This window comes from Podarcis pityusensis, assembly GCF_964106645.2.
Source record: "Podarcis pityusensis genome assembly, chromosome: 8".
Taxonomy (NCBI): domain Eukaryota; kingdom Metazoa; phylum Chordata; class Lepidosauria; order Squamata; family Lacertidae; genus Podarcis; species Podarcis pityusensis.
Window position 1 is genome coordinate 17702241 of NC_138033.1, and position 26544 is coordinate 17728784.

The 26544-nt window shown below is 45.7% G+C and overlaps 1 protein-coding gene across 3 annotated transcripts in view; it reads left to right on the forward strand.

Annotated features, from left to right (window-relative positions):
- Window positions 1-17527, forward strand: part of LOC308484319 (alpha-tectorin-like) — a 21214-nt gene extending 3687 nt beyond the window's left edge. The window contains exons 1-8 of one of the 3 annotated variants that reach the window (XM_081019163.1): window positions 6262-6840; window positions 9799-9846; window positions 10120-10194; window positions 10920-11050; window positions 13133-13414; window positions 14514-14651; window positions 16338-16648; window positions 17381-17527. In XM_081019163.1, coding sequence (XP_080875289.1) covers window positions 9810-9846; window positions 10120-10194; window positions 10920-11050; window positions 13133-13414; window positions 14514-14651; window positions 16338-16648; window position 17381 — 975 coding nt within the window. In that variant the 5' untranslated portion in view covers window positions 6262-6840; window positions 9799-9809 and the 3' untranslated portion in view covers window positions 17382-17527. Of the gene's footprint in view, window positions 1-6261; window positions 6841-6890; window positions 6915-9798; window positions 9847-10119; window positions 10195-10919; window positions 11051-13132; window positions 13415-14513; window positions 14652-16337; window positions 16649-17380 lie in introns of those variants that run through there. The other 2 variants (XM_081019165.1, XM_081019164.1) reach the window with 2 other exon arrangements.
- Window positions 17528-26544: the final 9017 nt, after the last annotated feature.

Genomic DNA, 26544 nt, shown 5'->3' on the forward strand with positions numbered 1-26544 from the left:
CACCCAGCTTCTGCATAAATGTCTGCAACACAGGACAACCCGCCATCTTCTGAGACAGCCTGTTCCACGGTTGGACAGCTCGTGCCATTAGCAAGTTTCTCTTAATGGTTAAAGGGAATCTCCCTTCCTGCAATTTCCACCGATTGGATATACCTGTTAGGAGTCCAGGTTCCCGGCTTGATAACACAGTAAATGTATGTAATTAAAAAGGAGAACTTATTGCAAAAACAAGCAATTAGCTCCGGATTGCTCTAGCCAAGCATCCGGATGTTAGGATATCCCGTTCCACCTTAAGTACAGGCATGACTATTGTGTGTCACATGCCTGTTTACACTCCAGCACAGCTTGCTGAGAATTTCCGTTTGTGTATAGCTTTCACTTTTAGCGTCTTGCTTGGGACACAAAGGAGATTGGACATGTTTTTCTTTTGTCCTGCTGTACGCTGAATAAACTGCTTGTAAATATGCTCACACAGCCGTCTCCTGCCACTTCTGTTGCGTAGCATTTGCTCTGCTGAGTAGCGTGCTCTAGCTTCTGAAGCTTGAGTCGCTGGTGCTGCACCAAGGACTGGAGATTGTCTGGCACACCGGCCGGTGGGCTGGAGCCAGCTGGGGGCCTGCCAATTGCCCCCGATTCCTTGGCTGCATCCCAACACCGGCATCATCCCTAAGTTGACCCTTCTGATGAGTTCTTCCTGCGTTGACAGAAGATACTGAACCTGTTACCCTTACGTCTCTTGTTTTGTTTCCTGTCTGGCAGCTGTCCTATTCATCTACGTCTCAGGCTCCTTGGGTCATTTGCAGCCCCTTCCTGTGACGAAAGACTGTCTCTCTCGCTTTTCGTGCCTGTCTGTGCTTCCTGAGAGCTTTGGCTGTGTTCCAGCCTGCTCTCAGCTACTGCCTTATCAGTCTGCTGCTCAAGGCCAGGAGCATGCAACGCCTGCAGCTGCTGACTCTCCTCTGCCTTAGTAAAATCCAAGCCTCTCTGTTCTTGGTTGCTTTTTGCAGCCGGCTGCAAACCTTCGCTTGGAGCTGGCATATTTATGACATTACCCGTGCAACAGTGGTCCAGCCTGCTTCTAATCTTCTGAAAGGCAGATCTTTAGCATTTCAAAAAATGCAATTTAAACAAATCAATGTCTAATATAAATGGGCTTCCAGTCCGTTCTGCACAACTGTATCCCTACATTCTTCTGTGTCTCATGTAGTCATTGTTACTGCTGCTGAAGAACCACATCCTATTACCAGACAATTTATTGTATTTTTTAAAAAAATGTATTATGTTTCCTTTTACTTTTGAGCTCCCTAGAAAATGTTGCTGATGTGTGGCTTTTAATTTCAATAACATAGCTCAGGAGAGGTAAGGTTGTCAGAGTGGTGCTGTGGATTATAAACATTTCTTTCCAAGACTGTCTTCATTACTCTTGCGAAGTCCCTACTCTCACTGCTTCTTGCTATTTAGTGTCTACAGAGAGTAAGTAAGCATTCCTACTAGAGTGCCTTGCAAACTATTCCACACATTTCCTTCATGAAAGCCAGCTTGAATAGGGTGCATTGCAGACCCTCCAAGTGTCCCTATTTTCCTGGGACAGCCCCGAATTTACAGAAGCTGCCCCAGTTTCTGATTTGATCCCGGAATGTCCCACTTTTCCTTAGAATGTCCTTATTTCCATCGGAGAAATGTTGGAAGGTATGGAGTTATCTGACCTCTGAGTTATCTGAAGGTAGGCATGTATGGGGAAGGGCTTTTTTTTTAATGTTTAATGTTTTAGTATGGTTTTTCATATGTTGGAAGCCATCCAGAGTGGCTGGGGCAACCCAGTCAGATGGATGGAGTATAATAATAATAATAATAATAATAATAATAATACATCTCTATTTTCATCAGAGAAATGTTAGCGGATATGGGTTCTGCCCAGTACTGACCCAAGAGAGTTTGGGACCAAATAAACCTTTTAAAGGGTGAACCAGGGCAAGTGCCCCCCCCCCCCCCAGTTATTTGATGATGTGCTGACTTGGATCCTAATCCAAAAAACAACAACTACTTTTCACACTTGAGGCCTGGCTGCCTTCCAAGGTGGTATCTGGAATGATAAAAGCTGGAATGAGTAGTCCTGGGGAATGGATCTCAAAAAACAGAGATTGTCATTTTCAGACAATTGCAGCCACCTGGAGCTTGCAGTGCTGTGCAACAATATAGAGCTCTACTCTCTTCTTACAACTGAATCCAGGCAGGTGCCAACAGATGGCTCTCCAAGGGCTTAGGGCTGTCCTGCCCCACCCAAGTCCTATTCTCTGCTAATAGTTACACAGGGATCAGTGCACCAGCAAATGAATCAGCTCCGAGCAGATTCACTGAGCCGTAGAGATACACATGGGATGGGCAAACAACTTTAAAATGTGAGTGCATTGCAAGACCTCAACAGCAGGACCTTTGGCGGTCAGGAAGGAGATCAGCGTTTGGACCAGACTCTGGCTCTCATCTTCTGAGAAACACTGGTGAAAAGCAGAACATGAATGGACACAGATGAGTCCTTACCGTGCCAGTGACCTCTAGGTCAAAATCTGACTTGAGGGGTTCTTATTTCATCTGAAAGTGGGATTCACAGAAGCAAGGCAACCCCTTGATAACAAGCTTTTAGTTTCCCAAACTCTCTCTGGTACCCTCTAACATTTCTCTGGTGAAAATAGGGACGTCCTATTCCACCCCCTCTGTAATATTTCTCAGGTGAGGGAGCCTGTTGTTGGGGCACCTGGCTGTGCCTCCTCAAAAAAATGCATGCAGGGCCACGCCCCCAGCCCCCCACGCTACGCCACTGTACCAGAGAGAGGTTGACAAGGGAAGTGGACAGCAGCAAGAGGGAGACTCTTTAAAATGTCTATGTTAAATGAGATGTGTTAAGGAATGAGAAGGGTTAAGGAATGTGGTGTCAAAAATCTGTCAGTTTGGTTTCTCCAATTTTGCATTTTGTTAATCTTAAAATTCAGTTCACTTCATAAATGTATGTATTTAGGGGATTTTTTTTTAAAAGGTATCATGATCCATACATTTCCATGAGACAGATGGATGCCAACCAACTTCCCAGTGTGCCCACTTTCCCATGCAATTTCACCTAGTGCATATACTCTTGCCAGCACATTTTCCATAATAGAATGCATTTTTCACACATGCACTTTTCACGAAGGTCTTATCCACACATCCTCTTGCCTTGCCGCTTTCCCTCAGGGAAAACCGTTCTTTAGTGCTCCATCTGAGCAAACGGTAATCGAGTTTTCCGTGGACTGCAGTTCATCCTGATTTAAAGCTAAAGAGTGGGTTTTCCCTCAAAAAGGAGTGAGTCAGTTGGAAAACTGCTTGGACCTGTGCTTTCTAGGCATGGGGCAAACTGAAGTATGGATGAGCCCTAATACAAACCTTTTCGTATGCCTTATTTGGTTATGCTGCAAAAGAGAAGTGCAAATTTTGCACTAAAACGTGAACTGAATGATTTTTTCCCCTAATTCCTAAAAAAGGGACTTCATTTTCCATCTCATATTGAATTACCAGTTATTCTATCCATGGTTTCCTGTTCCTCTATGTTTCTTAGCCAGATATTTGGTCTGTGGTCCCTTTAAGACAGAGCTTTCCAAAGTGTGTGTCCTGACATGTTAGTGTGTAGGTCATACTAAGTTGACAGAACTTACAGATTTGAAAATAAGGGACCAGCAGCCTTGAAAATAAGGGACCAGCAGCCAAAATAAGGGATTTTAGTCAACCAGTTAAAAGGGACCAGATAATTTTGGAGAGCAGAGCCAGTTTTTAGCCCTTTGTTTCCAGAGGTTGCTGCTCAAGACACCAGCCGATGAAACACTGCACTTAAAGAACTACAAGCAGCAACCACTTTTCGTGCAAAACAAAGTCCAAGCTACAAAGATGCTGCTGTAGTTCTGTATCTTTTCTCTCGTGCTCCATCTGCAGCTCTCAATTCCATCAGGTGGGGCAGGAGGAAGGGGGGGGAATAGCGCCCAAAGTAAACCCGCAGATCAGACCATCTATGCTAGTCTACCACTACAAATCTATGGGAGAAGCGCTTGCGGTCCTTCCCTTGTAGCCCTTGGAACACCTGCCCGCGCCTCCTCCTCCTCCTCTTCCTCCTCTCTCTGAACTGCTTTCTCTATGGTTGCCCTCTCTCTCCTCTCAAGGCTCCTCATCAATTCATAGACCATGCCAGGCTGTCCATCTCATCCGGGTCCTTCGGCGGCGCAGCCGCAGTACGGCCTAACAGGAGCGGGAGCGCCGGTGATGGGCAGACGGGAGGCCCCAGGCAGAGACGCTCAGTTCAGCAGCAGTGAGGAGAATGGTGGCGGAAGGGCCCGAGGCTCCCACCAGTCCCAGCGGGGAGGGGCTCCCGGGGGCCGAGTCTGGTGAAAGGAGGCCGAAGGGGGGCGTGCCGGGCAGCCAAGCAACACAGTTGGAGCCTCCCTCCTCCCTGGCCGGCAGGGAGGGAGGGAGAGGAGCTGCTTCCTTTGAAAGCCAGGAAATTTAAGGGACATCCATCAATAAGGGACAGCAGTGGGACATGGTGCTGGGATAAGGGACTGTCCCTCCAAATAAGGGACGCTTGACAGCTATGGTGTAGGTGTGTCACGTGAACGCTCCCCGTGCTTCTCCTGGGTCTGGAAAGGGGTTAGTTTAACCTCTTGTTTGCTAGCAAAAACGAATTACTGTGTTGCAAAATGATGCGTGTCTAAAAAGTGTGTCACCAACATGAAAAGTTTGGAAAGCTCTGCTTTAAGAGATACAGCTGCTTCCTGGGGAAGTGATATACCGGTAGATAGGATTTACAAGGCTGGGCAACTGAGAGTTAGTGCATTTACCCTGTTACTTGTTCCGTGTTGTTGTGGATGCTCACTGCTGAGACAGAGGACAATACAGCCGTTAAAAGGGAAAGCATTACACCAATTCCCAGGGGTGTGGCAAGATCCTGTTCCCCAATCCAGATCTCCTTTTGCAAACATTTGGGAGTTCAAGCCAAGTGGGATGATCATGGCACAGAGTCCACACTTTGTGTGATTACCTAATCCTTGTTGATCTTCTCTCAGTAAAGGAGCAAACAAGAGGATCAAGGCCTAATCCACATCCGCCTTGCCCTCTCAGCAATGATTGGTTTCCTGCTTTCTTAATTGGGACTGCTAGATTGGGGCCCTTAGATCTCCTTGTCAGAAGAACACAGGGTGGAGGACAGCTAATACAGTGGTACCTCGGGTTAAGTACTTAATTCGTTCCGGAGGTCTGTTCTTAACCTGAAACCGTTCTTAACCTGAAGCACCACTTTAGCTAATGGGGCCTCCTGCTGCTGCTGCGCCGCCGAAGCAAGATTTCTGTTCTCATCCTGAAGCAAAGTTCTTAACCTGAAGCACCATTTCTGGGTTAGCGGAGTCTGTAACCTGAAGCATATGTAACCTGAAGTGTATGTAACCCGAGGTACCACTGTACTGATTTTTATAGAGTTGGGATAAAGCACCCTGAAGTGAGGTCTTGAGGAAGGAGCTTCTTTCAAACCACACAGTCAGGCTGGATGTTTTAGGACAGAGCCGTCAATTGGTAGCTTTTCAGATTTTGGTGGACTCCAATTCCCATCAATCTCTGCTAGCATGGCCAGTGGCTGGAGATGATGGGAGTTGTAGCTCAGCAACATCTGGAGGGCCACAGGTCCCCTACATCTGCATTAGAAGATACATCAGCCTGTGGAACATAGTCACCTTAGTCTATAGTACAGCTTCGCTTGTGCCCTGACATCATGGCAACTGTGTTTCTTGGCCCCCACCAGTACTGAATTTAGGGGTGTGGGGGCAGATTTCCCCCCCCCCCAGGGTGCCGAGCCGAGGGGGTGCAAAATTGAGAAGATCTACAACTGAGAAGATACATTTGGGGGCTGTGTGTTTTCCTATACATCACAATGTTTCAATAGCTTTAAAAGATGAGGGTGTTCAAAATTTTGCTTGCAGATAACTGAAGATGTGGTTTATGGTTAAAGCACAGCTCTGGATATATTTTTTAATAGTTACAAACTTGATTTAAGGTATTTTTGTTCTTGTTGTTTTAAATCCTATATTGCTCTTTTTTAAGAAAAGCAAATATACCTCACATTACTTCACAGGCCGTGTTCTAGACAGAAAGCGTGGCCAGTCTGAAGGTTCAAAAATTGGAAAAAAAATATGAAGACAAAAATTCACACACTAGGCTACCTCTTAATTATATTTAAGGCAAGAAAGAGCAAGAAACCCCCATGGTGCCCCTTGTTTGGACTTATGGAGGAAAGTGAATCTCTTTTATTTACAAAAACATTCCGAACCCATTCCACTGCAATTTGGCAAGCTTGATCCACTCTGAAGGGACTCATAAATGTCACTCACTTTGTCAAAAGGGGAGAAGAGTTACAGCTGTTTTTAGATTTCCCATTATAGTGAAAGGGGAACCACGGAGCTTCATTTGATACAACTCAGAACCCAAATTTAAGACCGAAGCGGGAAAAGTAGAGTGTCTGAAAACAGATCAGTAATTTTAAAATGCACAAACTCAGCTACAAGACAAATCTTGGGGCCTGCGCACACCCCTAAAACATACACAATGGATTAAGAGTGGATTTAAAGCTTCTATCTTGCCATTGAGTTAGGAATCCCTCTGGGGCATCAGGCCAGGTCAGAGGGAAGGGAAGAGCAGTCGGGAGGCAGGTCAATTTTTACAGGGGAACTTGGGTGTGGAAATATTGCAGGGCTGTATATATAAAACCAGAGGAGATTCCTTAGGGATGTCTGAGCCTGGGCGACAACAGACGTGGAGGAAGAAAGGAGCTGAAAGGTAAGTGAGGTAGGGGCTAAAGGCAAGTGGAAATTTCTGCATCCTCAAGATATCAGGAGCATGAAGACAGACAGGTATTTTTACATATGCACACACATAATACAGCCAAGCTAGACATGAAATTGAATGCAATTAAGTTGCATGCTTTTGTTACATGAAGAGCAGCATGGGAGAACCTTAGCAACATCTGGGACTGCAATGGATGGAGACGGAGGGATGGGGGGAGAGAGGGGGCGCGCAAAAGGCTTTACTCCTTTCCTCCCCCTGCCATGATACCAACAAAAAGCACCCTTCCCTCATTGCTGTTTGCATTGAGACAGAAGCCTTCCTAGGCCATTTCCAGGTTATTAGCACATCTTAAATAGCTTAGTGAATGGCATGTCCCAAAACCAGGATGCGTGTCACACAAAAGTCACATGACCCGCTTGAAATCACAGTGCTCAGAATGGCCGCCATGCTCTTGCACAAAAAACCAGGATGTTCCGCCCCCCCCCCCCGGACACTTGCAGGGGATAGCATGTTGATATTGGATTGGGGAGATTTGGGTTCAAATGCTGGCTCAGTGATGAGGTTTAAGGGGAAGGGGCAAGTTGTAATTATGAGGACAGACAATAGTGAGTACAGTGCATTAGCTGGCTTACCCCCCCCCCAAAAAACCTGCCACTGTCAACATACATGCTGGCCCCATAACCCAACATTTACATGTGAGGTAGCCATGTGTAGCGTCTATACATGCAAAACTGTGAACATGCCTAGGGATTCTCAGCATGAGGGAGAGACCCAACTTTTTCCATTCACATGCAAGTGAGGCAGCCACACTTTGGAACTCTCCGTCTGTTGACGTTAGGCAGGTGCCTTCACTGTACTCTTTTCGGTGTCTGCTAAAGCATTTTTGTCCTGGACTTTAATTATTTTTGGATGGTTTAAATACGTGTTTTCACTTTCTTTTCATTGGTTTTTTTTTTAGTAAATCACTTTGAGGTTTTATTACAATCAAGGTATATATAAATGTTGTGAAATAAATTGTCCAGTGTGCATCAATCAGAACATGCACAAAAACTGCCCGGTTATGCCATTGAAGCAGGACTTGGGGGGCAGAGGTCTATTCCCCACCCAGCAATCAGAATGAGCAGGAAGATCTCCAAGCACAGCAGAGCTGGCTTACTACATTTTGAAGGCAGTGAAATGATAAACGTTGTCATCTTAAGAGGGCGATGCCTGTAAGACCATAAAGTCCAGAGTCTAAAATGACCAAATCACCACAGAGGCTCCTAAATGAGGCTGATGGGGAGAGGGGTAGGTGGGATGGGCAGTGAGCACATCTTTGGTGGGGTGGCACAACACTGTGACCCCCTCACCTGTGCTTCCAATGGAACACCCACCCACCTTCCAATATAGTGGTACCTCGGTTTACAAACTCAATCCATTCCTGAAGTCCGTTTCTTAAACTGAAACCATTCCTAAACTGAGGCACGCTTTCCCTAATGAGGTGTTCCACTGCTGGTGCCCTTCCACCGTTCAGTTTCCTTTTGTAGACCAAGGTAAAGTTCGCAAATCAGAACATTACTTCTGGTTTTGCGGAGTTTGTAAACTGAATCATTCGTAAACAGGACTGTTCTTAAACCAAGGTACCACTATATATTGGGCTACCTCATTTCACATACGACACCTTGTGCACTTTTGATAGTTGTTGGGAGGTTTGCAATGCAAGAGTTAAGTGCCGCTCAGGACCTCCTGATGATACCTTCCATTTTCCTAAGGTGGAAATGCTTGAAAACGCACCAAACTTCCCAATTCTATTGCTTTGATTTCTGAAAATGCTTTTCCCCCGCCCTCCCGCCACATCCTTTGCTTCAGAATTCAAACTCTATGGTAAATTGTTGGGATATGCAAAGTGCTTAGATAGTAAAATAAATAAATAAATAAATAAATAAATAGAATTGTGCATCAGCTATCAGACAGAGGCAAATATCAGATTCTGAAATCAAACCTCTTTAGTTGAACATCAAATGCTGAAACAAAATATCGCAGGGTGTCAAATCCAGATATCCACATCAAGTAACTTTGGCAAATATGTAAAACACTTAGGCTGTAATCCTGTCCACTTACCTAGTGTTTACACCCAAGTAAACAAACCACAGAGCCTAGGACATGCCGATCAGAAGGAACAGCAGTTCGAATTCCCGTGACGGGGTGAGCTCCCGTTGCTCGGTCCCTGCTCCTGCCAACCTAGCAGTTCGAAAGCACGTCAAAGTGCAAGTAGATAAATAGGCACCGCTCTGGCGGGAAGGTAAACGGCGTTTCTGTGCGCTGCTCTGGTTCGCCAGAAGCGGCTTAGTCATGCTGGCCACATGACCCGGAAGCTGTCTGCGGACAAACGCTGGCTCCCTTGGTCAATAAAGCGAGATGAGCGCCACAACCCCAGAGTCGGTCACGACTGGACCTAATGGTCAGGGGTCCCTTTACCTTTAAACATGCCTAGAGTTGCATGGTCAGAGATTGTCTGGAGAATATTCCACATCAAGTGACGAAAATACAGAGGAGCACTAGATTTTTCCTGTTCCAGCCATTGGCCAGTTTCACATAGGCAATGGGGAAGAGTGGAACTGACAGGCAGGTCTCAGACCCAAAAAGTGTGATCCATTGTTAGGAGTTCTTAATGCAGGAAGGGGGAACCTGTGACGGTCCAGCTGTTTGCAGACTACAACTCCCCTTATCCCTGAGCACTGGCCATATTGGTTGGAGCTGATGGGAAATGGAGTCCAAAAACACTTGGAGGATCACAGGTCCCCCACCTCTGCTTTAATGGGATGTGGGTGAGTGGGGGTGGGGGGACATACACACAACTGGAAAAAGCATCTTTCCCTCCTGCATTCATGTCTTAATTCAATTTTATATGCCTTCTCCTTTCTCCTCAATTCCTGGGATGTTGCTTGTCATATGCTGCTGCTTGGGAAGGAGACGCCAATATGAAGACTTCCTTTGCCCTCCTGCTACTTCTGCTAGGTAAGTTGAACCGAGGCAGCAATCTGAGTCTCACCAGAAGCTGGTATATGGAGAAAGAGGCATAAACATGACCCCCAAAAAAGTGAAAAGTGCAGAGAAGTGGAGAAGGCCCACCACAAATTGGGGAGCTGCTGCAAAGCCTTGCTAAGTTGATGGATAGATGTGGTGAGATCCCCCAGGGGAATCCACAGACCCAGAAAGCTTCCTAGATCCCAGAAGAGAGAGCACTCTTCTCCTGAAGACTCACCATTGTCTTTCCTTTCTCTGTTATAGGTTCAGCTTCGACGTTTTGGTTCCATGAAACAAAAGTAACAATAAAAGAAACAAAAGAAACAAAAGAAACCAACGGTAAAGTCTGACCCTCATGGGGTGTCGGTGGAGCTTTCTCCAAAGAAATAGTATTTCTAGAAACCTGAGTTATTTAGCACTGATTTAGATAATGATGGGCTGACTGAAGTCTTCTACATATCCTCCAATATTTTTCCGATGAAAATAGGGACATTCTATTCCATAACAACCACCATCTATTATTTATACCCTGCTCATCCAACTGGGTTTCCCCAGCCACTCTGAGCAGCTTCCAACATATGTAAAAAACATAACAAAACATTAAAAAAACATTCCCTATATAGGGCTGCCTTCAGATGTCTTCTAAAGGTGGTATAGTCACTTTTCTCCTTGCCTAAGGGCATACCTCCATACCCTTTAACATTTCTCTGATGAAAATAGGGATGTCCTAAGGAAAAGTGAGACATTCTGGGATCAAATCAGAAACTGGGACGGCTTCTGTAAATCTGGGACTGTCTGTGAAAAATAGGGACACTTGGAGGGTCTGCATAAAACTACTGAGACCAAGATGGAGGTCCACCTAGCAAAAACTTTTAAGCAGAGTATTTAGGGGGTCACTATTGTGCAAATCTTCCTTCCAGAATCTGGTAGCTGTGAGAACATAGAGAACAATTTCCTTCCTTTTGAGGATGCTCTGTTATGCCACACAACAGCACCCCTCCCCGATTTTCATAGGTTTGTGTCAGGTTTGAGGCATCAAAGTGTTCTCTCTCCTTTCTGTCCAGAGCACCTCCTGTATCCCTATGGGGAAGCTGCAGGAGATATGAAGAACCCCATAGCAGATGACGGGACATCCCCTAAGATTCCTATTTTGGTACCTTTCACCTTCTACGACAAGACTTACCACAGCGTTTATGTACGTATAATCCCTTTTGGCACAAAGCAAAAATGAATCACAGGAAAGGGGAATGTGACCACTCTCCCACTTCAACCTCAAGTGTTCTGCTCTCAGGATGCCCATTACCCTACAAACTTCCATCTTCTTGTAGCCGGAAGAACAGATAGCCAATACTGTGACTAGAGGCTTATTATCTTTTGCCCCGCTCTTTCCAGGCAGAAACCAATGCTTTGAAGTTCTGTGTCAGAGCACTTAAAGGGTGGGTTTTCACAGGGAAAGCTCTGGAGCAAAAATAAAAAGAGTGCTTAGAGCTTTAAAGCACGGAGGAAAGGTTAGCGTAGATAAGCCCTAGCTGTCAGGGAATGCTAAAACGATACACAGGGGTGTCGTCTTCTTTGGCAATCACTCATAGCCGAGCTAGATTGTCTTCCATAAACACAGTTTTAACAGTGAGTCCGTAAGTGACTGTGGAGGCCAATCCTGGATCCACATGTCCTTCCACAGTGGGGACATAGGTTTCTGGGAGGGAGTTGCTCATGGTGAGGGTTTGCCAAGTGTGTCTTCCTCTTAGCACTTTTCTTCCTTTCATCCTGAGTTTGAGCGTCTCCAAAGCCCATGACACCTTTGGTAAAGGCTGTTCTCCAACTGGAGCGCTTGCAGGCCAGTGTTTCCCGGTTGTCTGTGTTTATACTACATTTTTTTTAGTTTTGCCTTGAGATAGTCTTTGAACCTCTTTTGTTGACCACCAGCATTACGCTTTCCATTTTTAAGTTCGGAATAGAGTACAGTGGTACCTCGGGTTACATACGCTTCACGTTACATACGCTTCAGGTTACAGACTCCGCTAACCCAAAAATAGTACCTCAGGGTAAGAACTTTGCTTCTGGATGAGAACAGAAATCGTGCTCCGGTGGCGGGGAGGCAGCAGGAGGCCCCATTAGCTAAAGTGGTGCTTCAGGTTAAGAACAGTTTCAGGTTAAGAACGGACCTCCAGAACGAATTAAGTGCTTAACCCGAGGTACCACTGCAGTTGCTTTGGAAGATGATAATCAGGCATCCGCACAACATGACCACTCCAACAAAGTTGATGTTGAAGAATCATTGCTTTGACAGGGGTGTACCTAGGGGTTGGCAAGGCTGCCCCTGCCAAGGGCTGCAGGCCCAGGGTGTGTGTGCAAAAATGAGCCTCTTCACTCTGACTAGGAGCCCACTTGCCTGGCCATCTCTCAGGCCACTCCTTCACTGCTCTGGGTGACCAACATCTCCTTACCAAGGGTTCAAGGAAACCTAGGTATGCCCCTGCTGGTAGACAGAGTGCCCATGGACAAGGGATCTTCCCTGAGGTCTTTAGACAAAGGGCAGGCTATAAATAGTGTGCCTGTACAAATAGATAAATGACGCAGGACGATGCCAATCACTGACGGAGGTTCTCAGAAAGATGGGGGGGGATGGGGGCTGAAAACCACCTGCTAGGCAATGAACATCAATTCATGCATAGGGACTCTCTGTGATCCAAATGCCTAGGCAAGGGGCAACAATGCAGGGAGGCTCACCTGGCACCTTCATCACATATCTTTTGATGCCAGGCAAAAACGTTCCTCTTCTCCCAGGTCTTTGGCTAATTGATCTATGGCCTTTTAAACTACGTATGTGGGGGTTATTGCTTTTGTTTGTTACTATGGCATGTATTTTTGTGTTTTTATATTGTAAACTGCTCTGTGATCCTCAGATGAAGGAGGAGGATGATGATGGTGGTGGTGATGATGATGATGATGATAATAATGCATGAACCAGCTGCTGAATAGGGACTCTGGTTCAGATATGTGCATTCAGAATGTCATCAGCAGTGCAGCTAGCCTAAGCACGTGACCCAAGGGGTAGGACCAGCAGCACAGTCTCACTTCCCAGTCATGGTATCGACCCCCTTTGCCTGTTACACTGTGCTGCTCCCAGAGTCTAGGAGCCAATACCCGGAGGATTCAGATCAGAAACTGAAAATTCTTAGCAGTGAGAAGGAAATAGCCCTTGGGATGGTTTGCTTGGGGGCACTTTAGCCTTTTGCGGTTTCTGCTTACGTTGCTGCTCTCTGCCCCTTCACAGGTCAACAACAATGGGGTGGTTTCCTTTTCTGTGCCCGTCCCAGAGTACACCCCCAAAGCCATCCCCATGGTAAACGGAAAGGCCTTTGTTGCCCCTTACTGGGCGGATGCCAACATTATTCTAGGTGGCCACGTCTATTACCGGCAGACGCAGAAACCAGAACTGCTGAGAAATGTCACCCGGGACATTAATAACTACTTCCCTGAAATCAGTTTCACAGCCACCTGGCTCTTCATTGCCACTTGGGACCGTGTAGCCTATTTCGGATCTTTGTCCAGGAAGGTAAGTCATTCCACATATAAATAAGAGCCTAATTTGCTTGGGCATCTTCGTTCCAGTTGGGCCTTGCCTGGGACAACATGGGCCTCTGCTCTGATACAGGCATTGGAGGTCTCCGTACTAGATTACCACATAGCAGTGTTTCCCAAATTTGGGTCTCTAGCTGAGTCAGACCAATGGTCCATCGACAGTAGTTGAGTGTTATTATAGATTGGGGAGGGGGGAACCTCCTAAACCATAGGAATTAATAAATGGTAGGATTTTCATTAATTGGGATGTGGATGAAAGAACAAGATGCAGAGCTGTGTCAGGGATCCCTGGGCTTGCTTATGCTAACCAGTTTGGCTGGCCTAGTGAAGAGCAAATCTGTTAACATGACAAAAGGTGTTGAAGAATCATCCAAGAGGAAGCCTTTGGCCTGGGGAGGCAGATGGTGCCAGGGTAAGTGGGTGTGAGGTGACAGGTAAAGGGAGTCTTTTAGCAAGGTGTTCTGGGAAGAAGAAGAGGGGAGAAGAAAGACTGGGATCCATCAGCTGAAGGCTGGCTGGGAGAGATGCCTTGGACTCCAGGGCTGCACTACTGTGCCAGCCTCATCTGGAGTGCTTGTTTCAAGCATAACCACCAATTTTTACTTGCATACTCACTTTTCAGAGTCACTGGAAATCAGAGTCACTAAAAGTATAGCACACAAAATACCTACAGCTATCCATCGGCCTTCCCCAACATGATGCCCATTCCCATCCACCCATTATGGTGGGGGATGAAAGAAGCTGGGGTGCAAAATTAAGAGCTGAGTAGGCCGTTTAGGGTTAACATATACCAGAAATAGGAACCATTTCCCCAGGAAGCTACCCTTGAAATTAAGGTGCAAAGCAACCCTAATTTCTATAGATATTTTGCCCATCATAAGCAACTCCCAACTTTGTCAAAACATGCACCCCTTTCTTAAATGCAGCTGTAGCACCAAGAAGCCAAATCCACATGGAAGAGCATAGCCAGCCAGCAGCTACAGCAAAGAGGAAAAGACATAGGCCAAGGAAATTGTGATGAAATTCATTGTGTGTCTTCTCGACCTCACTCTTTCTGCTTGTCTTTGCTCCAGGTAAACACCTTCCAGGCTATCTTATGTACTGATGGCCATGTTTCCTTTATGATGCTCAACTATGCAGACATCCAATGGACTACAGGGGCAGCAAGTCAGGGAAATCCCAGAACGGGTTTAGGAGGAATCCCAGCACAGGTAGGCTCATGCTGTGAGCCGAGAATTTGGTTCCAGGAGGTTTTCTCAGAAGAGCTGCTCAGAGTCCCTTATGGTGCCAGAGTGAATGACATGCTTTTCCTTTCAAATCTGGGAACACAGCTAGCTGACTTATTTTGTTGGTCTGGTCTACAATGGTCTCCTCTAACAGGCAGCGGCTGACACTGAGTCAGGCTATTAGCCCATTGAACCCACTGTCGTCTGCTCTGACTAGCAGTGATCCTCCAGGGTTTCAGCCTTACCTGAAGATGCTGGCGATTGAACCTGGGACTATCTGTTGCAAAGCTCTACCACTGAGCTGCAGCCCTGCCCAGGCTTTCAGGGACAGATCTTCCACACGGGCAGCTGCTAGCAGGGGTGGTCTTGGGGTCTCAAATTTCAGCAGTGCCCTGTGTGATGCTAAAATTGTGCTCCATTCTAAATCATTGCTGCAGTGTCCCCTGTGGCACCCCAAGTCTCTGCTCCCCCTCTGTTGCCACACTCCCCCAAATCCACCTCTGCTGCTACCTGTCCTTCCTAACTTGGGATGCCAAGGATCTTCTGCAAGTTGAGCCATGGGGGTCTCCCAGTAAAAATATTTTATAGGTCTCATCGCAGAAACCAAGCCAAAGCCACCTGGGTGCAAACCAGCAATCCTAACATGACTTTTGCTAAGGGATATTTCTTTTTCTAAAAAAATAAAATTTTATTTGATTTTCAAGAATATAAACATACAACAAAATCTATTCCGAATCCAAATATCGAGATTACTCTGAATCTCCTGACTACCCCCCCTCCCTTCCAAGGGTCCTGTTGATCCTATTTTCCACTGCATATCAATACTTCTTCACTTTTTTATCTTTCTAAATTATCCGTACATTCTGTTACATTACAAGTGTGTTTAAAATCCTGCCAATGTTTTAACCTGCTTACAATGATCTTGTATATAAATTATAAACTTTCCCCGTTCTTTTTAAAAGTTCTTGTCTTCTTGGTTCCTGAACTTTCCATTTAATTTTGCCATCAACTTGGTTTGCCATTTTTTTCTGGTCGGGGGTTGTCTCTTCCTTCCATCTTGCTAAGGGATATTTCTGACCAGGTGTGGCAAAGCAGCAAATGACCGCCCTGGATATCTCACTATGTGGATGGAAACAGTGCTGGGCCAAATATCTGACAAGCAAGAAACTTGGATATTGCAGGATTGGTGAATCTTTGGCCGTTCAGATATTGCTGAACTACAATTCCCACCATCCACAGCCAGCTTGGTCCAAGTTCCCCACACTTGAGTATTGGAACCAAAGGAGAGCTTAAGTCAGGGATAGGAACCTGTGGCTGCCCAGATATTGTTGGACTACAAAGCCCATCATGCTGCCTGGGGTGAGAGTTGGAGCCCAACAACAGCTGGAGGGCCACAGGTTCCTCATCCCTGATTTAATTAGTTCTGCAGCAAAAAGCCACTTTCCTTGAGGGAGCCCACCTTAGTGGAAGTCTCTAGCAGAGCAACCAGTTTGTTGATAGCTCCTGCAGTAGTTCAGGAACCCTGTCCATCCTGCAAGTGCTTGGACTCCTTCCCTGAGAGGGAGAGACCCTGGGAAGATTCCCTGGAAGTCCAAAGTGTTGTTGCTTCTTGCCACAAAGCAGCATTTGACTGCTATACATGTATCAAGGCTGGTATTGTGGTTATTTCAGGCCGGCTTCAACAGCGGCGATAACAAGAACTACTACAACATCCCTAGCTCCCGCACTCCTCAAGTCATCAACATTACAAAAACTAGCAACGTGGATGTGCCAGGACGCTGGGTGTTCCAGGTGGACAATTTCAAATCGGCTGGAGACCCTAAAGAGCTTACGCCTAAGAAAGAAGAACCAGAAGTTCCCCAGAAAGAAGAGGACCTCCCTGAGCAAGAACCAGGACATCTCAGCCATGAGGGCAGCAAGGAGGTTCCTGATGAACAGTCACATGTGGACAGTGATGAGGAGGAGAGTGATCACTGTGAATGGTAAGTATATCAAGCCAAGGCCTGAAGGGTGGGAACTAGCTGGCTTTTCCTGGAAGTCAACAGGAAAAAGCTTCACAGGGCATTGTATGAAAGCAGAGACCATGCCCTCAGCCACACGCCCTTCCTGCATCTCCCCCCCCCCAGAAGATACTGCAGAATCATTTCACATTATTTTTAAGCTTTTGCAAAATCTCACCTTGAATGTGGTCCTTCTTACCATTTCAATATTATAGGGAAGTCACTTCCATATGTTATTTTGCAGAGACACTGGGTGAGATCCAGCTAAGTCATACACAAAGCAGATGTTCGCAGAGTAGACTGTATTGTTTTCAGCGACTGCTAAAAGCATTTTTGTTCCAGCAAGCCTATCCAGTTTAGCATGCAATTTTAACACATGCTCTTAGTATGTATAATTGTTTTAAAATGACTGGTTTCATTCCAGGTTTTGCTAATTTGTTTTTAATGTTTTTAATTGATATTTTTGATTAATACTCCACAAATGCAAACACTTTCAGTAGATAACCTTGAAAGAAAGACTTTGTTGCAAGTCCGAAGCGATATCCCCCTGCACAGTGCATACTGTGTGTCCTGAGCTTGCAATTTCTTGCAGTATGAATGGACAATGTAGATAAGTAGGGGACAAACTCAAGCTGGGATTCTGAGGCGGGCCTTAAAATGACTTAATTTTCTTTTCAGTAAAAACAAACATCTTGCCTCTTTCCCCCACTCCAGATAAGCCACTTTCCTCAGAAGACCTTCGCTGTTGCCGTCAGAAGAGAGAAACAGCCAGGATGTAGAACTATCCCTCTGTTGCCCTCTAGAGGCCTTCTGCAACTGCAGCTTAATTGTAGTGTAGCAATAAAATATTAAGCTCTTCTAGCATTGTAGTTGTGCTATGTGTCTCAAGAGTGGGGGGAAATCTGAAAATGTTATTTGAGGGAAAATCTGTGTAATGACACACACACAAAGAGAGAGAGAGAGAGAGAGAGAGAGAGAGAAAATGACTGCATATATAAGGGTGTGGGGAGATTAATTTCTAAATTAGTAACATAGGAAGCTGGATTATACATCAAACTTTGGGTCCACCTAGTTCAGCATCACTTACACTGCCTGGCAGGAGTTCTCTATGGTTTCTGACAAGGGTCTCTCCCAGTCCTCTGTGGAACTGCTGAGAACTGAACCTCCTCTGCCACTGAGCAATATGAACCATTCCCTATTAACAGGTGCCACCTCTTAAAACATTTTTCAGAAGTCATACTGTCTTTAAAAAAAAATGGGTGGACAACATATAAACTATGAGATTAACCCCACCCAATGGACCAGAATGTGGTTTAAACCTCCCTTTAAATCCATATCAGCAAAAAGAAAAGAACTCACTCTGAAACTCACTTACAGGTGGTACCTAACACCACGGAAACTAACACTAATACGCCCAGGAACCTCACCAAAATTCTGGAGACGATGCACCTCCACAGGCACATACCTCCCCATGTGGTAGGAATGTCCCAAAATTCAACTCTTCTGGACATCAATCACACAAGAAATATGCAAAATAACTAAGCAAGTATTAGAAATCACCCCAGAACTGGTCCTACTAAACAAATTCCAAGACAGTAAGAAGTCACACTGTCTCATTTAGATACTTCCAAGCCATTAGACAGACATCCCCCCACCTGAAATGGCAGGAAGGAACTGGAAAGTCGTTGTGGCTTGTGAGGAGACCCTCCCCAGAGCTTGAAGAGGATGCCAGTGAGCTGAAAGTCCAGTAAAAGGTCTAAAAAATGGCTCACGGGAACATTTGCTGCCGCCGTGAGTAGGGTGTCCCATTCACCCTACTGAATCATCCTCCACTGCCTTTCAAACCCACTATCATCTGGAGAGTGTTCCCTGTAAGACCATTAAGTCCAGACTCTCAAGTTCCCTAAATCCACCACTTAAACCAATCAGTCTCTTGGACCAATCTCCTCCTAAGTACCTTGTTTGGGTTCCTGCCTGCAGCAGGCCCCCAAGCACACCTAATTGCTCTCCCCAAATCCACTTAATTTTCTCCCCAAGAGCTTCCCATCGCTAAGGCCACTCACCTGGCCCAGGATGGATGTGGAGGTCACTCCATCTCCCAGCTCTGGGTGATTAATGGGTCTCTTTTCTTTCTTTCATGGAAGCGGCAGTATAATGCAGTGGCAGAATAATGGGACCTGACATACACTGAGGCCCCACAGCTGGGTGAGAACAATGGCACTGTAGGAAGAGTAAGGTGACACATCCGCCTGGGGAAAAGGATCAGAGGCCCACTGCCTGTTAATGGTTAACTCTACTCTTTCTCTCCCTTCTTGCCCTTTCCAAGAGCCAATAGATTTGTGCCCAGACTGCCTGGAGAACCCAGGCTGGATGCTGCCATTGTGGAGGTCTGTGGGTGATGAGATTGGCTTCCCAGAGTCCTGATCAACAAAGCTCTTGTATCATTCAGAGTTGTGCAGGCCTGCCCTTAAAGGACAGCTCGTTTGGTTGGAGTGTTGGAATAGCATCCTGAAGACCAGGGTTCAAATCCCCACTCAGCCATGAATCTTTGGCCAGTCACCAACAAGCAACCTAACCTACCTCACAGGATAGAATCAACAACAACAACAACTTGAATTTCTATACTGCCTTTCATCCGGTGATCACAGTGCAGCTTGCAATATAAAAAACACCCAAACGCATAACACAGTAACAAAAACAATAACCCCTACATGCAGTTTAAAAACCCATAGATTGTTTAACAATAGAGAGAGGGAGAAAGTCATTCACTGTCTTATTTGTGAATAACTTCCCAAAAAACACCATTAAACAATTTAACGATACATAAAAACGTACATGAATACAATTCCTAGTCCAACACAGAGGAAAACTGATATTATCCAGATTTGGACCAGACAGACCTTCAGACAGAGGATTCCATCAAACAGAGTCCTGTACTCTGTAAGGCAGGAGAATGATGACCCTAATGCAAACTCCACATTAGAAGAAGGAACCTACCTTGGCATGGCCAAGCCTTTGATCAGCTATGCAAGATTTTTATTATATTTTTCTCTAAGAAGCTAGTCAACTCCACCCCCCCCCCAACATTCCACTTGTGATTGAACTTCATTCCAACCCAGCGGCGTAGCGTGGGTTATCAGCACCCGGGGCAAGGCAAGTAATTTGCGCCCCCTAACCCGGGGCAAGGCAAATAATTTGCGCCCCCTAACCCGGGGCAAGGCAAGTACAGTAATTTACTCTCCCAAGCAGCAGCAGCAGCGAGGCTTCTCTTTCCCCCGCGCTCTCCTGGAGCTGCCTCTTTTCTTTCCTTTTTTCCCTTTCTCCAAGGCTTTTCGCTTTCTCTCCTTAATTGATTCCTCCTCCACACCGCAGCGTTTCCTAGCTGCTTCCCCCCCCTTCCCCTCTCTCTCCTCCTCGCTCTGCTTGCCTTGCCCTGCACCGGCAGCAGCAGGCGCAGCCAGACCCCCGCCAGCCAGCCCGCCCGCCCGCCCACCCGGCTTCCTCTCCTTTTTTTGCCCGCGGCAGAAGGCTTCGCTCTCCCCCTTCCGCGACCTCCTCGCCAAGCCGAGCGAGCGCGGGCTCCCTAACCCGTGGATTTTAGTAGGGGCAGAGAGCTGCTAGTGCGAGCGCGCCCCCCGCCCATGTTGCGCCCGGTGCGGCCGGCCCCCCTGGCACCCCCCACGCTACGCCACTGTTCCAACCTCAGAAATTAAGCAGGTGAAGCTTGGTCTCCATGCCAGGAAAAACACTACAACTGTTGATCTCTACTTGATGTTCAGCTGTAAAATCCCCAGGTCAAACCCAGCATCAGATTTAGAAATCCAAAGGCCATTGCTGCATGGATGCTGTGCAAGTTGAAGCTAGGAATGGAAGGATCGATCCATTTCAGATCTCTTGGCTTCTTATTTTTCCAGTCTTGAATTCAGTTCTGCACCTTTCAGCAGCAATATGAGATATTAAGCAGGAGGGAAATCTCCAGAACTCTTGTTCTTCCCTTTTAACAGCAACACTCATTGAGCAAGAGTTCTATACCCTGCATTCACATGTGTTTAGAATTTGCTGGTTTCCCCAGTCAAAATTTGAACATTAAATTTAAATAGTTTAAAACTGTTGTTTCTTACCCACCTTTCTTCACCACAAGCTCCCAGGGTGGGCTACGGCAATTTAAAATTACAACAACATTTAAAACAGTGCTAGGGATATGGGTCCCCTCAGCCTCGTTTGTATAAACAGATGTTTAGGTGTTTGTGCAGCTTTTAATTTTCTGCTGCTGTCAGTTCACTCAGAATCCTTTTTGTTTGTTTGAACCCACCTCCTGACAGCTGATATAGAAGGCTAAGTGAGATGAACAGCAACTGTAGAGACAGGATGAACTTCATGCAAAGATTGTAGGTATATTCAAGGGATGTTATGCACATAAGGGAATAATGATACCTATATTGTGGTTGCTTAAATGTGTTTGGCAGCAGTTTCTGAAGAGATGGTGTTGCTGACACCGGCCTCTAAGTGGGTTTTACCTCACACCAAATACCCCAAATTTCCACCCCAGCCAAGCACTCACACAACCCAGTCCAGCTACGGGAGACAATCTGCCTGTCACCAGCACCAACTTGAGCAAAATATTTGGGAGGGGGCACCACATCCCTCACTCCCCCCCCCTTCTGCATCCTCTTCTGCTGCACACATGTGAGTGGAGACCTCCCCTTCCCTGCCTCTTGCCTGTGCGCAATAATAATACTTCTGACTTGCCAGGAAGCTAAGTAGAAATTAGTCTAAAGCAACAAAGGTACAAAGCGAAAATTCAGATTAGTTGCTCCACCCACTTTTGCCTCTGACCCTGCCGGCCAATGGCGTGTGGCCCCCAAAATATTGTCCAGAACAGAATGCGGCAGCTAGACTGGTGACTGGGAGTGGCTGCTGAGACCACATAACACCAGTCTTGAAAGACCTACATTGGCTTCCAGTACGTTTCTGAGCACAAGTCAAAGTGTTGGTGTTGACCTTTAAAGCCCTAAATGGCCTCAGCCCAGTATACCTGAAGGAGTGTCTCCACCTCCATCATCCAGCCCAGACACTGAGGTCCGCCTTCTGGCGGTTCCCTCACTGTGAGAAGTGAGGTTACAAGGGACCAGGCAGAGGACCTTCTAGGTAGTAGCACCTGCCCTATGGAACACCCTCCCATCAGACGTCAAGGAGATAAACAACTATCGGACGTTTAGAAGACATCTGAAGGCAGCCCTGTTTAGGGAAGTTTTTAATGTTTGATGATTTATAGTGTTTTTAATATTTTTTTGGGAGTCGCCCAGAGTGGCTGGGGAAACCCAGTCAGATGGGCAGGGTATTAATAATAATAATAATAATAATAATAATAATAATAATAATAATTTGGCCCTCAGGCTGAAAACATTTTCTCACTACAAAAATAATTGTGCACTTGTTTCTTGGCACTGTTGCCTACCTCCAGTTCCCTACCCAATTCAGTATTATTGCCCTTTCTCCTTGCCAAGGGCATTGAGATTGTTTTATTTTTTTTAAAAAAACTGCCCAGTTTGATATTTATACCCTGAGACTGCCAGCGATTGGGCTTGGTAACATTAGGGGAAGCTGACCATAGGACAATATATCCCTGTCTAAATACCCCAAGACAGGTTGGGTTGACAAATGAATCTATTCATTCTTATTAAAGTGTCCAGGATTTATTCCGAGTTGCACCTACTGGGAGATCATGTATAAAACCCCCGCTGAGCTATAGACCATACGGGCAACAGGGATCAGTGTGACTCCAACATTCTGAAGGATTGCTCTGCAAACACGAATGGGAGGCTGGTAAGAGTTTCACTTTTGGGGTAGAAGGTGGTGGAATTCTTCAACTTGCTTGCAAAAAACAAACAAACATGGTCATACAAAGTCTTCTGCTTTATCTGTTTTTAACCAGGAGCAATGTTGTGTAGTGGTTAGAGTGTTGGATCTGGAGGCTGCCTCCAGAGGTGTGTTTATAGTTCAATCAGGGCTCCTCATGGATTAAGGTTTTTCAGAGCATCCACACAACATCATTGGCATCAGAACACCAGCCAACATCTCCATTTCCGGCAGAAAATCTGCTAAGTTTTAAAACGGTTGTGAATGACTCATTGGCAATATTTGAATGACCTAGATTGCCTCTAGACTATTAGTATCGTGTGGGATGAATACAAGTGCCTACTGAAAGTTTAGGTTTGTACTTATAAAGTGGATTAAAGCACTCTGTTGCCCTAGCTCATGGGTAGGCAAACAAAGGCCTGGGGGCCGGATCTGGCCCAATCGCCTTCTAAATCCAGCCTGTGGACGGTCTGGGAATCAGCGTGTTTTTACATGAGTAGAATGTGTCCTTTTATTTAAAATGCATCTCTGGGTTATTTGTGGGGCATAGGAATTCATTCATTTCCCCCAAAAAAATATAGTCCGGCCCTCCACAAGGTCTGAGGGACAGTGGACTGGCCCCCTGCTGAAAACGTTTGCTGACCCCTGCCCTAGCTCAACAAACTGACTTTAAAAACAAAAAAACCCAGACTTTTTGCTGTTTGGAAAGTGATGAGGAAATGGATAAAAATGTGTAGGGTGGACAGCCAATTAACAGGAAAACATGCAAACACCCCACAAACAAATGAGGGTGAATGCTCATTGTCATATAACCAACCCACAAACAACTCAAGCTCAATAATGCTCAATGAACTGGACATAGTCTGACCACTGCAGACAAGCAAATCAGGATGAATGCTGAATAACTTGCAATACTAAGCCCCCACCTGCAAGCACCATTCGAGGCAGCTCCCCATTCACTCATGAGAGTCACCTGGTGGCCCCTAGATTTACCTTCCTTGCAGGGCTGCTGGGAGGATAAAGCAAGGGCAACTACACACACAGCCCTGAGCTCCTTGCAGAAAGGCGAGATTAGAAAAATGCAGTAACAAGTGGTCCAGTTCACAAAATTGTAGAGACTGAGATTGCTGGGGACATGGGTTTCTGGAGGGCTTTGCCTCAGGCCTGATATTTGCTAGAGTTTATTCTAAAGAAAGGGTTTCATGCAAAGAATACAATAGGCATTTTGGAGGCTTCTTGTCAGGTGGAAAGAGGGGCATATCAGTATTTTAAATAAAACAAATCACATTCAGCTCTGGTTTGTGCCAACCATAGTTTACGTCCCTATTGCTTTAATTGTTACTATAATTTCTGATATCTGATTTGAAGCCCTATTGAGTGCAATGGGACTTACCTCTGACTAGGCACACTGTAAAACTTCTATGAGTAATCAAGTAAGATTCGGATTAAAGCCTGAGCATATAAAATAATGCACAGTCCAACTCAGAGTTAAGCCCCACAGTGTTCAGTTCCACTTACTCCTAGGAAAATGGTCAGAGAATTGCAGTCTAAATTAATATATTCAAAGTAACTTTTACAATATAACGCCAGAGTGGGGCGTCCTTACTGAGTTGACTCGAGAGAGTTTGGCAACTGGCCCTAACAGAGAAATTGACCAACAAAATGTGATTAGCTAAAGGACAGAATCACAAAGACTCATTTATAACTGGCTAGTACTATTTTATTGATAGGAATAAGAAAAAAACAATCATTACCTTCTGCACCCATCCATATCTTTTGGTTGCTCTATGTTAAACCACATCCTATGCTTTACACTGCTGGCTGTGTATTCTTATGCTATATTTTCAAAGTGTACCCCAGGGTTTTGGTTAAGGGCGGGGGTGTTTGCTATTTAAAAGACACGTACACCATTGAACTATTTTAAAGAACAAACAAGAACAAAGCAAAAATCCAAATTAACTTATTAATTATTAGGTCACCAACCCAGTTCATGTTATAAAAAGTGAAGGAGGGGCTAAGAATAATGAGACCACACCTCCTACTGTTCACAGAACTAGCACTGGGTAAGTATGTCTTCTTCAAAAAAAAATGCCCCCCAGGCGTACCCAAAGAGTCAGAGAGCCAATGCAAAAAGCCTCTGACTATAGCTCAGTATTAGCCATTGTGGGGTACTTTATCTGCTTTTAGAGGTGCTACCAGCCATGAATAAGGCTTCTCTATTCAGAAGCAATGAATACCAAGCAATGGAGATTTCCTTGGCTTGTTGGCCATAGGCAGATGGGAAGAAGTGTATCTGACTAGCAAGTAACCCATCAGGTGACTTGTTCTTGGAAAGCACTGGGGATCAGCTGATTGTTGGGGCTTGCAAAGCACAGGGTTTGTGCAGGGCTTTGCAGATGTTGCCAATCAGCTGTATGGCAGTGCCTACAAACCCCCTTCTGGTTCATCCACATATTTACCTGCCCCAAACCTGATGTTGTATATGTCAGGTATAGGACGGGTGGACATGGCTTGCCTAAAACAACCTCCTGTCCCAAATGTAGAGGCTTGATGGGCATAATTAGGGCCACAGACTGCAGGTTCCCCACCACTGGTCTAAGGGGATGATTCTAGCATAGGGCACGATAGGTCCTAAGCTCAAATCCTAGAGAAGCCCTGTATGTAGGAAAGGAAGCTATCAGATCTTTTGCAGCCCAAAGCCTGAGACTCAAGTAGTGGGTTTAATGATGTGTTGATGTCATTGAGACAGGGCCTGGTAATGTCACAACTCTTGAAACAAAGATAGGCATGCAGGTCAGGCATGGTGCATGACCTCTAGATGAATGGGTGCATCCTAGAGTTAAAGGGATAGCGCTAGAGATGTTCAGCAGATGCCTGAGCTCTTGCTAATTCCATTGACTAACTTGCTTCTAATTCTAGCACTGCAGGGGATATTGTTGGGAGAAGTAGCTGAGGCAGGTAAGTTGAATTCAAATACTCCAAAGCCCATCAAACGGCCTCCCCCAACATGATGCCCTCTAATTGCTTTACATTCTAGTTGTTTTAGCACATCATAAAAGAGTTGCTTCAGACCTTGGGCACATGGCAGGCTCTCTTTTCTATGCAACTGTTAACGGGCCTCAATTAACATTGAAGTGTTTTATTTTCTTTGCACTGGGCTCAACTAATAAGCACTGAGTTGAAGATGTGGTCACACTTTTGTGAGATCTCTCCCCCCCTCCCCAAGATTTTATTAAAGCTTTTTCCTAATACAATAAGATGAAAGAAACTAATCTAATAAAAACAGAAATGGGAGAGGAGGGAGAAGAAAATCCTCTCTCAAATGCAGCTCTTAAGCAACCCTTTTCTCATACAGAAAGTGGTGGAACCTCCCTGTTTTTCTTTCTTCTCCCAGTCTCTGAAACTGGGAGGTCTTCCCTGCCCTCTTTTCCACATGGCCACTGTATTGAAATATTAAAATAAACTTTCTTTCTGGAAGCTGTGACATTGCATCGTAGTATTCATAACACTCCTCCCTACTATTACTCACGATTTCTTTCCCGATACACTTCAGATGAACTGCTGTACCCGTATGGACCCAAACACCAGGACAGAACCACCCCAAAGGCAGATGACGGGGCATCTCCTCAGATCCCCATCTCTGAGAGCTTCTACTTTTACGCCAGGAGGTATCAGTCTCTTTATGTAAGTATCACCCTTACGGCTCTCACGACCCTCTGTAGCCCTTTCCATTTATAGCAGAAAGCTCTCTGGAGATCCCCCAACTGCCTAGAAGGCAAAACCAGCCTGTGATACCCCAGACCAGGGGTAGGCAACGTGGTGCTTTTCAGATCTTGGTGACCTGCAACGCCCATCATCCCTGACCATTGGCCATGTTGGCTGGGGGTGATGGGAGCTGTAGTCCAGCAACATTTGCATAGCATCACATTGGCTATCTCGTCCACAGACTTCCAAGAAGAACTCCAGGACTGGCAGGTTAATTTTTTCACATTTTTCTTCAGAAAGCAAGGACCATCCAT